A 17,753-nucleotide genomic window follows, 5' to 3' on the forward strand; every position below is an offset into this window, starting at 1 on the left:
TTTTACATAAAATGCACTATATAGGAATAAATAATTATAAAGTCTTTTAAGACAGGTTTTTGCTGAATATATACAATTGCTATGCCCGGTTGGACTGTAAATATAGTCTTTTTTTTTTGTATTCAAACATTCATATTGAACAAGAAGTACTAGTATTATCTGATGTCATGATACCCTCATTTTATATCTTATCAAATTTGTCAATAATGAATAAGGGGTTCAGCATAACAAAGAAACGAAGAAAAGTTAAAAAAAATCAATATCACATCTTAACCTTGATACATTTTGTACATGCCTTTTCGTACATTTGATAATGCCAGAAATATATTCTGTGAAAGAACTCTAATTTGTAGATACTAATTTTTGTGGATTAGGAAAGATACGCAAGTTTGTGGATTCTTGAATTTGTGGTTTTGAGGTATTCATTATACACAATAATGGGAATCTCCTTTTCGTAGGAAACAAAATTTCGTGGTCTGGCTCACCCATGAAAATTGGTACCCCACAAACAATAGTACTTTCACAGTAAGTAGGTTATCAGTATGGGGCAATAATTAGTTATCAGTCTGGTTTTTCAGTATCAGTTAATGAATAGCCTGAATGTTCAAAAAATTTTTTTTATATTAATTTGAGAAAAGCTATTGTTCTCTCTGGTTTTCTTGATATTTACATTTGCTGGTATATTGAATATTTGAATACTATGCATTTTTATTCAAGACAAGCAACTTGTAACCATATGAGGGGTTAATCAATATGAATATGATAATATGTGCATGTAAATAAATAAAGTCTAGTTGTGCTAGGGATACCCCCTCCTCCATTCTTACAGGAAGTTGATATCAGACAGCACCTAAAATCACTTTATATTTCAATCTCATCACAATTGGCATAATTCTTACTACAGAGGACAACCATTTGATTCTGAGTGAGGCTGGCAGTTATGGTCGGTAGAGAATATTTATTAAAAAAAAATTGTAAATTCATTTTCAAATGCTATACAAATAAGTCATTTATTTTCATTATACTGTACAGTAGAATCTGGAGGCCACAAAGTTTATTTTTCTTATTTTCTAGATAGTGGCGGCCAAAATATTAATTTCCAAATATTTTCAGGCAAAGATAATTTTTTTACAAAAACTGCCAGTCCCCCATCAGAATCAAATGGTTGTCCCATTATAGATTGAAATATAGATTGCACATGAACAAAAAATTATCAAGTCAGTAGAATAAATTACCCATGACAACATCTTGATCTTGGTCAGGATTATACACTGTTAGTTCCCTACTGGAAGTGGGATTCACCATCGATGGTATTTCTGTATGCACTGATAACCTTCTTCCAGATAACCTTCTATTGTTCTGAGATTTTTCTATGAAAAGACATTAAAGAAATTAAGTAGCACTCCAGATAAGAATCATGCAAATAAGATTCATGGTTGGAAAGCCTACATTTTTTTATTTTTGAAATTTTGTTTAAAATGACATGGTAAACAGAAATTAACATGTGGCTTTCCATATAAACCTTGTTCTTAGAACATAAAAATTATGTAAAATGTATTGTAGAATTCAAAATTAAGGGAGATAACTCTGTAAATCACACTAAAATACAATAGAAACTGTTGGATTTTCAATGTGGATTATCTCAAAAGAGCAGACAGATTGGAATGAATGATTATACATTTCATCATATAGACCTATTAAGCAACTTAAAAATGAAAATGTGTAGCCTTTGTTGGGGTGTATTAAGACTACTACTTAAATACTTTCTACCTCCATCCAGGTCTTCAATAATAACTGGCAGTAAATATATCCATTTTTTTTCCTATTGGTTCTTTTGAATAAATTACAAATTACATTTAAAACAAGAGTCTCCCAGTAGCCTGAATCACTCACCTTCTTGAAGTTTGCTTTTCAAAGGCATAAATTAAACAAGAAGTTTTCCAACAATTTTGACCAAAGAAGTCTTTGGTAGGACTATCACAAGATCTTTTCAACAACTGAAAGTTTCTTTTAATCTATCATAGTTTTCAAGATATTGACTGAAAACTATTAAAAAAAAGGTCATTTTTCTCCTTTCAAGGGCAATAACTCTTACAAGGAATCTGAAGATGTTTGTATTCCTAATAATATGGATCATTTCAGCTATTGAAAGAATTTGGATAAACCTAACAGTTTTGGAGATACATGTGAAAAACTACTGTCTGAACCCTATGTTCTATTTTTAGTAATGGTGGCCATGTTTTTCAACAAATCAAAAATCCCCACATCAGTTCTATGCAGGATACCCCAAGGAACATTCATACCAAGTTTGGTTTCAATTGGTCAAGTAGTGTCAGAGGAGATTTTTAAAAGAAATAACATTAAAAATAGCAAAAATCATTGAAAAAGGGCAATAACTCCAACATGGCTTAGGTCTCACTAACCACTTCTAACGTTTCCATTACTTTACATGTTAAAAAAGTAATTTTCAAAGTCTCACTGTGAATTCCCAGGACAAATGACATCTTAAAGCTGCATACCGTTGCGAAGCTTGGAAAATAAGGCTTCCAAAATCATTATGCTAATGGTACGATCATAGTAGAAATTCTTCACAAAATTTACTTGAATAAATAATACTGAAAATCCACATTTTTACCTGTTCTGCTAACTGACAGCATGGAGGCAAATTACTCACACATGTAAACAATATTCATACACTTTTGTAGTTAATTACATATATGATTTTAAAGTACACATTCTCAGCTTTATTTTGACTACTTTTAATCATAATACACACAAATAATGCACTTACAATGCATATGTCTAGGTTCAGTGTGTTTTTGGTACTACATAGGGGGGTGGCCATTTGACCCAGAAGTGGTTAGTGAGACCTTAATGGATTAAAACCAAAATTTGACCAGAGATAGATCTCATCATGCCAAACACTTTTACTCTGTCAGAATTTAGTTAAACCTAACGGTTTAGGAGATATATGTGAAAAACTACTGTCTGACCCCTATGTTCTATTTTTATGTAACAGCGGCCATGTTTTTTGATGAATCAAAAATCCCCACAACAGTTCTATGCAGGATACCTCAAGGAACATTCATACCAAGTTTGGTTCTAATTAGTCAAGTAGTTTCAGAGGAGAAGAGTTTTGTATAACTGTTAACGACGATGACAACGGACACCAAATGATGGCTATAGCTCACATGACCTTTGGCAAGGTAAGCTAAAAATGTTCAATATAAGAGTTATTTAACATCAAAGCACTTACATTATCATTGCATTTTTGAAAGGAGAAAGTTCATCATCTTTCAATGAAAAGGGAAATAAAAAAAAAAAAGAAAAACTATGAACAAGCTCAAAAAGAGAATACCTCCACACTTCAAATGAAGTGAAATATAGACACACTGTGAGCAAGCTCACATAGAGAATACCCCCTGCTTCAAATGAAGTAAAATTTATAATCTACAAGTTGAATTATCTCCCTTTGGGAGTTCTCCAACAGGAACTATATTCTATTATGCACATCTACATATGATGCAGCCGCGTGCAGGTCCAGGTGTCAAAAGAATAGGCCTGCAGCAGCGCTAAGCTTGTTGTGAAAAGGCGACTAAATAGTGCTCAGAACCCTAGCCGGGGGCTAGGGCACTCTGCCCACAGAGCAAATTGGTGGAATGGGGTACCCCTGGCGTGTTACATGATGGGGTTGTCAGGCTATAATACGGAAAACCTGACCGCAAACCATAGTGGTGCAGTGTTGGGAAAGATGCCATGTTCCTCACATGTGAAAGAACCCTGCTGTGGTATTCTCCCGGAGTAGGAACCATAGGGCTATGCCACAGGAGGCTAAATTGCCTGACCCTACCCATCTCTCCCTATTTCCAGTGGAAATCAAAATTTGTCGACCTCATTATTCTTGTGTCCCATCCCATTTTTCATTTCATCATCATTCCATGTTCATTTTATCATCCACTTCATGTTCATCGCCTGAATATAGCTGAAATATTGCTGTTCAGGTGTTAAATCCCAACAAAGAATCAAACAAACATATGATGCCCAACCTTCCAATTAAGTTCCATCAACATTCCTTGAGTGGTTAAGTAGGAGTTGCACTGATGAAGTTTTAACATGTCAACCCTTAAGTAAGATTATCTCCCTTCCTAGTCATCGAACAGTATGATGCTTAACATTCCTACAAAATTTCATCAAAATCCCTTGAACGGTTTAGGAGGAGCTAGGCTGACAAGAATTATGGACAGATGATCAGCCAGGATCGTTGTTTGCGGGGTGTATAAAAACAACCCAAAATAGTATTTGTTACTATTCTTTGTTGACAACACAATAACAGAATATGAAGTACTTCTACAAAATATGCACATCTCTGTATGGTAAGCTAACACTCCAGTTGAGTTTAGTTATGGACAACGCATCAGACCAAGTTTTGCTGAACATGTGTAAAATGTGTCATAGTTTTCCTTTCCTCTTTCATCTACCCCGGACTCAACTTTGAATGAGCAACTTGGCGGGTGTATCTAGAAAAGCAGAGGATGCACCTGGTCCGTGCTCCCAGCTTTTAGTGGAGTCTGAGTTGCTCATTTGCTTTTGTTACTTTGTATCTATGATTTTAGTTACTCTATGTTCTGTGTTATATATGTCAGTTTTCCATGTCTGGTCTTTGTCCCTGGATTGCATTCTTTTGATTACTGTTATAACCTTGGTTACCTTGATTATTCTTCCAACAGCTATCATTTCCACAATTTTTGTCCAAAAATAAATTCATGTCAATATGCACAATTCCATATTGTAATCTAACACCCAATAAGTTTTCATAATCCTGCATGTCATTAAGGAGAAGTTGTAGACAATGCATGAGACCAAGTTTAGCTGAAAAATGCCTAAGTTCAACAGCCATCATTTCTCTAATTTTTGTCCACACATAAATTCCTGACAGAGTGCAAATCTCCATGTTGTTATATGACATCCCACAAAATTTCATGACAATGTTTCAAGCTGCTTAGAAAATAGTTTGGACAGATGGACAGCACGACCGACAGACAGGGTGAAACCTATATACCCCCAACTTAGTTTGCAGAGGGAATAAAAAACAACACTAGTACCTACTTTTTGCCAGCTGTTTTTCTCTTCTCTTTCTTTCGATTGCCTTCAGTTTCCATTCAATGGATGGTTGTATTCCAACAACATGTAGTCCTAGAAGGAAGTCAGTAAGGGTATTTCTTATTAAAACTAATATACCGGTTGTACAGTGGTCACCTACAATACATGGTTTTTGTCTCTTGTGTCTCAAGAAAATAAAAGTTTTCCCATTTGTCTTTTGAACCGCCTTCATCAAAGAATAAAGATAAAGCCTGCAATGACTCCAATTTAAATTTTGTTTAAAAATTAGGTAAATATTTCTTTAATAATACTTCAATATTATCGAAATGTTCATAATGCTTTCATAACCAGTATATTATCCCACAGAAGAATTTTTCTCTGAAAACACGTGATCCATCATTCAAAAATACTTGTAATACTTTCTGAAACCCTATTTCCTTCTTAAATCCTACAGGATTAGTTACTTAAAATGGGGTAAAAACTGGATACAGTTGCATGAATGTCGCTTAAGTTTAAGACATTCATCCACCCAAGTCCTGTTCTCAAGGATGTGCAATTAACTCTCTTCCAAAGGCATCTCAACTAACTTTTCCTCCTTATATAACCAATATACCAAATTTAAGGCCAAAATCAATTTCACTAATTATCAAAATATGTCCCCCTTTTTGTGAAAGCTCAAAGACATGAGGTAAAATACAAAACAAATTCTAGAACTACTAACCTGACTTCCGTCTTTCATAAATGGGCCTCTCTCCTTTGAAACCTTCCAAAGTTTTAATTCTAGTGCGCTTTGATCTCCTTAAACCTTCAGGAGCTGGCTCTGGATGGACTGAAAAAATAAAAATAAAGTTTTAGATAAAGAAATAGGCATTATGTCTTGTGTTTCAATTTATGTGGTTTCACTTATTTCTGCAATGGCTAAGAAACCAGCTTATTGTTTCTTGAGAAAAAGAACATCTCATGGGACATTAAATGATATCCTGCCTGCTGAGCAATTCAATTTCCATGAAAAGGGGGATGACCAATGAACAAAATGGCATTGCTCAAAAACTGCCTGGGTGATTTTAACAGAAATGGACTGTGATCTATATTTGATACTACAGGCTTTTACAACAGTGCAAAGTTTGAAAAAAAAAAAAAAAAATCATTTTATTCTCAAGTTTTTTTGTATTGTCTGGGGATGGAAAACCTTACCACTATGTGTAGCAGTACAGTAGAGGCGTTGATAATAAGGATTCATAATGATCAAATACAAATAGAAACTCTAATAATAGGACACCTTAGACAGAAACAAAACAACACAACACCTAAGACAAAGCCAAAAAAAAACTAGACACCTAAGACAGAGAAAAAACAACATGACACCTAGTACAGAAACAAAAAAACAAGACACCAAAGACAGAGACAAAACAACAGGACAGCATAGATGGAAAGAAAACAACAGGACACCATAGACAGAAACAAAACAACATGACACCAAAGACAGAGACAAAACAACATAACACCTAAGACAGAGACAAAACAACGCAATACCTAACTCAGGTACAACTAACAATTTCATACGGAAACCCAAAAGAGTAAACCATCTTTTTAACAAGTCTTAGATTTCTTGGCAGGAACTGAATATTAGTTACCTTATTTGAACAATATATGATAAGACACAGATCAATTTTATACTGAGGGGGCCTGGGATTATTTTGAAAAAAAATAAAATTATTCCAAATTTTAGCAAAAAATTGTTTTACTACAGCCATGAACAGAAAAAATAATTAAGAAAGTAGATTTTCAAATACTGTGAAAATACATATATTTGTGGAAACCAATTTTTGTGGTTTAGGGGAAAATTATCAGTTTGTCGATTCTTGAATTAGTGGAATTAATAACTCTACCATACAAACAAATGGAAAATTACCTTTTGGTTGGGAACCAAATTTCGTAGTTTACAAAACAAACAAAAACCATGAAAATTGGCACTCCACGAACAATAATACTTTCACAGTAATTTTTTTTTCTGGCTGCTGCTGAAAAAAATTGCTAATTTTTGCACTAAAAATGGTCTGAGCCTGATAATATAATACAATATATGAGAAGTCCAATCCTGAAAATAGAACTTTGACTGATGTTGCTGGCTGCCTGAAGGAAGCGTTTTTTTTTATAGGAGTATCCAGGCATGGATCCAAGGACTGGCGAATCGGGCGTACACCCCTAAATTGGTAAGAAAAAAAATTTTCACCACAAGTTTCACCCCATAATATTTTTTGCATTTAATTCAATTTATGCCCCCCCTTTCTAAACTCAAATCCTGGATCATTAAAGCGTATTCCTTGTGCCAAAGTACCTTTTCACTTCCTTGCATGCATATGTTGAAATGCCTTTGGTTAGTTATGTTTGTGTTTTCATATCAACTGCAATTTGTACAAAGAAATTTTGTGATCATGTCAACAACAAAAAATACCCCCAGCTTACTCCCAACCCCATACCTATAAGTTTTATGAAAATCCATCAAAATATTAGAAAAGGTTTGCTTATGTGATGTGAACAGATGGATAAAAGGTAGAAAGACAAGATAACTATAATAAGAAGCCCTAATTTATTTTGCCAATAAGTATAAGGAACCCTCTTTTTCAGAAAATCAAAATGATTTCTGAAAAACTGAAAGTACAGATGTAGACATTTTCAGAAAATTGAAGGAGTGTAAACTTCAATATCCAGCACTGATTTTCTAATTACAGGTAAATACTCCTATTTATTAAACATATCAATAAAATAGGACACTCAAATCTTCACAAAATCCTACCTAACCCTATCTACTGATGGTATACAATGAATGTTTTCTGTTGAAGAGGATACCAGTTCCCAAAATATACATTTTCAATGGCAAATTGTGGTCTAACCTCCTAACTCCCCTTTGCTTAAATATTCTTCTGACGCAGCAATACCATTGTACAACTCTGTAACAACACAGCTCCTCACCTTGTATGATATACAAGAAATAAAGATAAAGTGTATCTTTTTATTCCTTGATTTTGCAAGTTTATATTGCATATTTTTCATTATGACACTTCAGTTTCAGAATGGTTTCTATTATGGACTTTCTTGTAAAAACCTTCAGTTAAATAAATACATGTCATAGGACAAAAAGAAATCTGTGAGCAATGGTCTGTGAGCAATGGCCCACAACTTATACCCTAGCTTTCAATCATGATAAAAGGAAATTAAAAAGTCCTTGATAAACAGGAAGTTGTCAGTTTATTGTCAAAAACTTGATCCCACCATATGTCATACCTACAGGCAAAATGTGCTCAAGTTTCAAGTGGCTGTGAAGAGTGGCTGAAAAAAACTGTACTTGAAAAAATTATTATGGACAGAAACACAGACAACAGTAAAACAGTATACCCCCCTCTCCTTCCGAGTTGGGGTATAAAAATTTCCTTGCTCTGAGAATGTGATAATTTTAACTTCATCTCACTTGTAAATCCTTCGATCAGCAAACTGGACAAAATTTTGGTATTGTGCTCTCTACAATTTATTGTTTAAAATCATTGCATATTGCTATGGGACCAATCAGATACATGCTTGCGAAAAATCTGTAAGATATGTTGTCTGATCTCCAGCAAAGACTTATATGAAATGACATCTCAAAGAGACATCTGAGAGAAAATAAAAACCAGAAAGTGAAAGTGGGTAGGGAGAGCCAAACAACATCCCTAGAGTGTCATTAAGATGGATTCCAAGGGGAAAAAGGAAGTGCGGGAGACCTAAAGAAACATGGTAACCAACAGTGGAGGGTGAGATGAAAGAGATGGGGATGTCATTGCCAGAAATAGAGAAAAAGGCACAAGACAGGAAGTTATGGAGACAGCTGGTGATGTACATCAAAGTACTGTTTGACTAGATTTGCATGAGTAAAAATGTAATCGCAAGTTCTGGCCAATTGAAAAGGGTGATTAGAAATTAAATGATAAGTATATATATATATGGGATTAATCTAGGGCTGTAACTTAGTACACGATGTATGGTAGTACGGGACAGTTCATCTAGGTGTTATTATAGGTCAAGTGAACATTGATCAATAATGCGATCCTGATACAATATAAAATTGTTTTATCAAAGATTAATGATATTTTGTACAGTTTGAACATAATAATATAAATCAAAGGACACTATAAATACACTTAAAAATTTCCAATTCTATCTTTCATGCCACGTCATAAATCTATTTGTCATGTGACCTAATTCATCCAATGATAGGAAACAACAACCTGTATATATATGTAAATTCACTCTGATTTGACCTTTCTGCTGGTATGGTAAGTTGGGACAATGTCGTTGTGTGTTCTATCAATGAATTGTCATGGAAGCAGAAGCGGATCTCCTAAAGAACTTACTAACATCAACATACCGTTTACAAGGAAAAAAGTAAGGCAGGAAGTAATAGAAGAAACACAGCCTGCCATCATTTTGCTACAGGAGTCTGATGTTACAATCACAAAGATTTTCTGTGGATTAACTGGGAATCGGTTTGAGGTATTTGGTGAAAAAAATGTAGGATTGGCCTTCAACACCAAATTTTTTAAGAGGAAATTTCCTGATTTTAAGTTTGAAAAAATCTTTTCAGACCAAAGTCTTCATAAGTATCTTTGTACAAAATTGCTTCGAAGCAAAGCATGTGATTTTGATGTACTTGCAGTATCATGGCATGGACCATATAACAAAACTAAAAGAAACTGCAAAGAAGACATCATTCGTAAAGTTCTTACTGAATTATTTGAATTTTCAAAAAATAATCAAAAGCCATTCATATTTGGAGGAGACTTCAACTTTGATATATCAAAAATTAACCTTGAAAGTAATTTTCCAAACATCATGTTGAACCAATATGATTATCAAAAACCTGATTATCGGGCCAACAAGTATGATTTCATTTTAACAAATTTACCAGCATCAACAACAAAATGTTGTGATGTTAGTAGAATAATTGAACAAAATGACTCAGAAATTAAAGATGATTCATTAAAAAAATTGGTGTTGGACCATAATCCATTGTTACTGAATGTGAGTCACTCATCCTGGACCTGGTATCAACAAAGTTGAATGGACTATAACGAGGATATATGACACAGATCACAGTACATATATACTTGGGATTTTACTTAGAGATTGTGACTATACTTTCAGAAAATTGGGAACAACCAGGATTTTTCTCCTTGCATACAGAAAATATATATCATTGAAATATTAGGAAACAATTACAATTTTGCTTGAAACAGTTCCCAGTACTCTGTCTTATTGCTTTGAATATTCATCTTCAAAGATGACAAGCTCCTTATCCACAATGCTGATAGTTAAAGCAAAAAGCAGAAAACATTGATGAGAGAGATAATACACTCCATAGACTTGGACAAAATTTACCGGTATATAAAGTGGATACCTCCTGTTTTAATTGTGCTGATTCTCATTATTGGAGTATCAAAATTACATTGTATTCAGTGTTGATTGTGGGAATATGGATTAGTGAAGCATACTACAATGTACTACTTTCATTTTATTCTTGCTGTCTGTGATTCTGTAGTTTTTCTGTATTCCACAGAGAGTTTCATTTGATCAAACTGAAGCAAGGTTATCATTTGAAAAATTTGAATAAAAAATGAAATCAATCACCAGTTCATCAGATAATCCAAGCTTACAGCCCCTGATAGATTGATTGGATAAATCAAATAAAGAAGACATTTTGAGGTTTGTCTTAATAATTTTTTTAAAGAAAATATTGCTACACGGGTGGATAAAAGAATCCAGTTTGTTTTCTTCACCATTATCACAAGATGATTCATTAAAAAAATTGGTGTTGGACCACAATCCATTGTTACTGAATGTGAGTCATTCATCCTGGACCTGGTATCAACAAAGTTCAAAGGACTAATTGACTATCTAAAGACTTTAGCATACGATGACTGCTTCACAGATGAGAAGTCCTTTTTCACAACCAGTGTTCAACAGAAGAGAAGTTCTTCACAGCCCGTGTTCCAGAGAAGAGAAGACCTTCTTCACACCCAGTGTTCCACAGAAGGGAAGTCCTTCTTCACAACCAGTGTTTTATAGAAGAAAGTCCTCTTTCACAACATGACTTTCACAGCAGAGAAGTCCTGCTTCACAATCTGTGTTTCACAGAAGAGAAGTCCTTCTTCACAACCTGTGTTCCACAGAAGAGAAGTCCTTCTTCACAACCAGTATTCCACAGAGGAGAAGTCCTCCTTCACAACCAGTGTTCCATGGAAGAGCAGTCCTCCTTCACAACCTGTGTTCCATGGAAGAGAGGTCCTCTTCCACAACCAGTATTGCAAGAGAGAGAAGTCCTCCACCACTTGCATTCCACACATGAGAAGTCCTTCACAACTAATGCTCCAGAAGAGAGATGTGCACCTGGGTAACACCGGGGGTCAGAGTCTTCCTTTGTAACTTCACCACAGCTGACAGTTTTAATTGAATAAATATTGAAGAAGTAATTAGTTTGTTTGTTAGATTGTATATAAAATCCAGAATCGGTCTGGTAGGGGAAGCTCACCAGGAACGGAGTAAGATCTAATAAAAACAGACCACAGAGTGTGATACGTCTGCGGCCCGTTTTATCTTCTTCTCCAGATTAACATAGACATCATAGCACTATGTTCATTGTGCCCTTTTCTTACCCTATTTTAAAGTGTGATGCATTAAACACATGTGAAATAAACGAGAAACTTGTTAGTAGTGGTGCATGAGAAACATGTAATGGTTTGGTTATACTGCAAAATGTCACATACTCATCACTAATACCAATATTTTCACAGTGACTGTTAGAATTTCACACCTTTATTCAAAGCAAACTAGTATAAATATCCTCTTATCCTCTTGTCCTTCCTCATATTAGATACTCCCATTTTTAGAAAAGATATCTATATTATTTCAAAACAATTCATTATGTGTCTGATAATATGGAAGTGAAGATTGGTGGATTTTGATAGACAGTATCCATTACACAGATTATTGTTTGGTATACTTTCTGGTTAACCATATCATAGAAAGAAACACTAAAATAGTGGAAATGGTAGGATCAAATAATTCATGAGGACATAAGGAACACACATTCATAACACTGAGAAATTTGGACAACACAAGGATATATGACACAGATCACAGAACATATATACTTGGGATTTTACTTAAAGATTGTGACAATACTTTCAGAAATTGGGAACAACCAGGATTTTTCTCCTTGCATAAAGAAAATATATAACATTGTACTATTAGGAAACAATTAGAATTTTGCTTGAAACAGTTCCCAGTACTCTGTCTTTTTGCTTTGAGTATTCTTATGGACAAAATCATCTTCAAAGATGACAAGCTCCTTATCCACAGTCCTGATAGTTAAAGCAAAAAGCAGAAAACATTGATGAGAGAGATAATACACTCCATAGACTTGGACAAAATTTACCGGTATATAAAGTGGATACCTCATGTTTTAATTGTGCTGATTCTCATTATTGGAGTATCAAAATTACATTGTATTCAGTGTTGATTGTGGGAATATGGATTAGTGAAGCATACTACAATGTACTACTTTCATTTTATTCTTGCTGTCTGTGATTCTGTAGTTTTTCTGTATTCCACAGAGAGTTTCATTTGATCAAACTGAAGCAAGGTTATCACTTGAAAAATTTGAATAAAAAATGAAATCAATCACCAGTTCATCAGATAATCCAAGCTTACAGCCCCTGATAGATTGATTGGATAAATCAAATAAAGAAGACATTTTGAGGTTTGTCTTAATAATTTTTTTAAAGAAAATATTGCTACACGGGTGGATAAAAGAATCCAGTTTGTTTTCTTAACCATTATCACATGTGGAGCCGATGCTTATATAAATCTTAGGTTTACATTATATAATAAAAAGTGAAATTCTTTATGTACAACTCATCAAAATACAGAAACAATGATACGTGGAATGACCTTTGGCAAAGAAAGGATAGTAACAGTAAGTGTAATCAGCAGAAAACTTGTGGAAACAGATTATCAGTGAATGAACAAGTTTATCTTGAGAGTGAATGTCTCAATTATTGGGGTTTCATAGGGAACCACAGCAACAAAGATGTGAATATGATTCAAGTGTAAAGGTTTTAAGGTAAAAAGAACTGGAATAGGTGTAAAAAAAGATAATACTTAAAAATGTGAGAAAGAAAGACAGTAAGTAATCATTAAAAAAGAAGATGAATGTGATACTTTAAAGATATCCGATTTCACACATACAGGATTTGAATTAGAGAAATACAGTATATGGATAAAATGTTTGTTTCCTACAGGAAACAGTTGTTTTTTGTTTTCTTGCTTTTCACTAGTTACTGACATTGCTGTCATATTCCAAGTTTTCATACATTGTAATTCAATGTATTTTACCCTGGTAGTATAATGCAGTACAACTGTTTTCAAACAGTAGGTCAGGGTTCAAATCCCTGCCAGGATGTACTAATACCCCCATACACGAATCTTTCTTACAAATCCTTCACCATCTTATAATTCTTATAATCAATTCTCATGCAATTGTATTTAACTTGTCAGAATTCATAAATAACTCTGAACGACATGTAGACATTCACAGGCATTCATATCAATTCACAAAAGGAAATGAATTTTTTTTTAAGCATATCAAAAAATTTTACATGAATGTCCATGACTCCTTTTTGATTATTTTATTTGTAAAGATGTCACAAACTACTCTTAACTATTCATAAGGAATCGTGAACCAAGTCAAGAACTTGTAAAGCATTCATAAGAACGGTTTGGCTAGCTATTTCATACAACTGTTTATGATTCATTTATAAATGATTGCTAGAAGTTTTTGATAGTTGTATTATGGTAATGGATAAAATGAAATTTAATGAAAAGAAATTCATGCAAGCATTTTGTAAATATTTACAAATATTTTGCCCAGGATGAAGAAAGTTAGGTTGTTGTGGCAGTGGGTGAAGAAGTCAAAAGAAGTTTTGGTACAATTTTGACTCACTTTACTTGTAAAACATGTCAAATGTTCAATTGAAGACTGCTCGAGACTGTGTGGCTTGAATTCAGATGAAAAAATGCATCCCAATTGAATATTCATTACCTTTCATAAAATACTGGAACCTAAAATGCCAATAATTGTAGAAACTAAAGTGAGGTTATATTAAACCAGTTGTTAATTATCCTTATAGCTTGGACCAAATCATAACAATTTGCATTGCACTCACCATTGTTCTTAACAATATCGAATGCATTCGTAAATTACTCGTATTTTTAAAGTTGCAATGAATCAATGAACTGTTATCATAAATGCATTGCATTCATTATTTATTACCGGTCATTGTAAAGTGATCATCCATATGTGTTACCAACTATAGAGCACTTGCAAATCACTTGTAAAAGTGGCATCATTCACAAAGTTGGTGTTAATTTAACGAATCTTATTTTTGGAGATTCCCAGGATTCATAATAAATATTTGTGAATGTGAAGGGGTATAATGAAAACTGGTCAATTGTGTTACCAACAGCTTAAGTAGCACTCCAGCTAAGGATCATGTAAAATGTGATTCATGGGTAAAAAAGCCTACATATTTTTATTTTTGATATTTTGTTTGAAATGTCATAGTAAACAGAAATTAACATGTGGTTTTTCATATAACCTGTGCTCTTAGGAGATAAAAATTATATAGAATGCACTGTAGATTTCAAAATTAAGGGAGATAACTCTGTAAATGACACTCTAATACAACAGGATCTGGTCTCACTAACCACTTCCGGGTCAAATGGCCACCCCCCTATGTAGTACCAAAAACACACTGAACCTAGACATATGCATTGTAAGTGCATTATTTGTGTGTATTATGATTAAAAGTAGTCAAAATGAAGCTGAGAATGTGTACTTTAAAATCATATATGTAATTAACTACAAAAGTGTATGAATATTGTTTACATGTGTGAGTAATTTGCCTCCATGCTGTCAGTTAGCAGAACAGGTAAAAATGTGGATTTTCAGTATTATTTATTCAAGTAAATTTTGTGAAGAATTTCTACTATGATCGTACCATTAGCATAATGATTTTGGAAGCCTTATTTTCCAAGCTTCGCAACGGTATGCAGCTTTAAGATGTCATTTGTCCTGGGAATTCACAGTGAGACTTTGAAAATTACTTTTTTTAACATGTAAAGTAATGGAAACGTTAGAAGTGGTTAGTGAGACCTCTACTGGATTTGCAATGCTGATTATCTCCTAAGAGCAGGCAGATTTGAATGAATAATTACACATTTCATAGTATAGACCCATAAAATAACATAATTACAAAAATAAAAATATGTAGCCTTTTTTGGGGTGTATCACATTTTTCAGAATTTGCATGATTCTTATAAAGACAGTTGCTTAAATTAATTTTAGCTTATAATTTAGTATTGATGAACACATTAATTTAATAATTGTTTTAAAGAACCTCCAATATTTGAAAGTGTATAATGTAAAACAAAATTTGAAATAAGCATGTTTTTGTGAGTTTAAAAAAGAACAATATTCATGCTCTTCATGTCTTTTAGATACAAATATGTAGTACATGGTAGAGTATCTCCATACTTTGTAAAAAAAAAAAAATTGATTACAAATCATCTTCTAAATATAACGAAGAAGATGTAAAAATGTTGGAATTGTGATTGGCAACATATTTGTCCAGTGGGGTGGACATATTTTTTCAACAAATGGTTGGCATTAAAATGGGAACAAATTGTGATTCACTAATAACAGACCTATTCCTTCACTGCTATGAGGCTGACTTCATAGATGATCTGATCCAAAAGATGGTAAGCCAGATCCTCTGATCAATGTTTAATCTTTGAATTATGTTTTTATTGGTTTTAATAAAGACTCTCTGGTTAATATATTGAATATTAGTTAACTTTATTACATTTCGTCCTACTTCCTACCAATACTTTTTGTCATTTTGTTATTTTGCATGAAGACCTTGTTTTCTTATACATTTTATGATACGTTTTCAGTAAATCCTAGATGTAATTTATTGATACTTTTGTCTGAGAAATCTTGGCCTGCTTGTCAGTTGCAGCTTATAGTCTTTTGTCATATTTGTTAAGGTGTTCATATTCTGTATCGATCTCAAGAGTTATATTGTAATTCCACAGATTTTTATACTTATTCCAGAAATAACAGTACGCATTTATGTAACTGTTTCAAAAACCTTTAAACATTTCAGCAGTTTTTAAGATGGTTTTTGTGTGGAACAGAAGTGGCCACACATCTGTTGACACAAGATATTTTTACACAAGTCGTAACTGACAATTATACACAAAATATATGAAGCACGAGAGTCAAAATGCATGTGGCCATTGTTAAAGGAGTGAAAAACTGCACAAAATTGTGTATTTTTTTCTGCCTTTTCAACAGATTTTCCAAATCTCAGCCAGGTTTGAAGGGCATATGTAACCATATATGTTCAAATTATTACCATAAACCAATCAAATCAACTAAAAACACTTATAGAGCTCGAGAAACAATATAAAATTTTCTTCATGTAGACTTCGTTTTTGAGGCAAAATTTTGCCCTTAGCAAACCAACTTCTTTCCCTTCAATATAGTCTTTCAATAACATAATCTGATGGGTTTGCTGACATCACCAGTTACTAACAGAAACATAAACAAGAGGCTCCCAGGAGCCTGAATTGCTCACCTGTTAAATTTTGTCTTTCAAGGGCAATAAATTTAACAGAGAGCTGTCAAAAAAATTTTGACTCCAAAAGATTTTAGAAGGACATATTATAAGGATCATTTCAGCAATTGAGAGTTTCCTTCTATCTATTATAGTTTTCAAGATATTAGCTGAAAACTGTTAATAAAAACTGTCATTTTTCGTCTTTCAAGGTCAACAACTCTTACAAGGATTCGTCTGATAACTTTGATCCCTGAAGACTTGTGTAGGCCTTATCATAAGGATCATTTCTGCAACTGAAAGAATTTGGCCACACCTAACGATTTTGGAGATATAGTAAGTGAAAAACTTCTGTCTGACCTCTTTGTTCTATTTTCAATTGCTGCAGCCATGTTTTTTGATGGATCAAAAATCCCCACATCAGTTTCAGGCATATTACAGGCCTTCAAGGGGATTTTGGTTTAAAAGTAGGGCTTTTAATAGGGCTAAATTTCTTGAAAAAAAGGGTATTACAGGGCAAATTGTATGAAATAAAGGGATATTATAAGGAGATTATTCTAAATTTTGCAGTAAATTTATACTCTAGAAATACATACCTATTCATCATGTTCATCTCATTATAATGAAAATTTTTACTAAATGACATCATATCATGTATACACACTTAAATCATGTCTTTTAAATCACTGTATTACACCAACTTGGAAACCAAGGCAGCTATGGAACATCTAGAAGTCTTCCGTAACTACAGATCTTCAAACTGCCAAAGCTGTCTTGGTAACATGTTGTTTGTAGTCTATCACAAAGACTTGAGTGTTATGTATTACATGATATGATTTAACTTCCAGGTCATAAAGGCAAGTAGAAAAACAGGTTTTATACTGGGGTCTCACTGTCATAATACTGAGGAAAAACAGGCCTTTGGAAAGTGTTTTTTTATTT

At 33.5% G+C, this 17,753-nt stretch overlaps 1 protein-coding gene across 1 annotated transcript in view; it reads right to left on the reverse strand.

The window, feature by feature from the left end:
- LOC148628518 (uncharacterized) overlaps positions 1–17,753 on the reverse strand; it is a 54,123-nt gene that overhangs the window by 5,770 nt on the left and 30,600 nt on the right. Inside the window, exons 25-27 of the mRNA XM_088588848.1 lie at positions 5,822–5,929; positions 5,107–5,193; positions 1,236–1,370 (exon numbers count right to left, since the gene is read on the reverse strand). Coding sequence (XP_088444974.1) covers positions 1,236–1,370; positions 5,107–5,193; positions 5,822–5,929 — 330 coding nt within the window. The remainder of the gene's footprint in view (positions 1–1,235; positions 1,371–5,106; positions 5,194–5,821; positions 5,930–17,753) is intronic.

This window comes from Perna viridis, chromosome 1, assembly GCF_037379345.1.
Source record: "Perna viridis isolate PV_CMFRI_1.1 ecotype Kerala chromosome 1, ASM3737934v1, whole genome shotgun sequence".
NCBI lineage: Eukaryota > Metazoa > Mollusca > Bivalvia > Mytilida > Mytilidae > Perna > Perna viridis.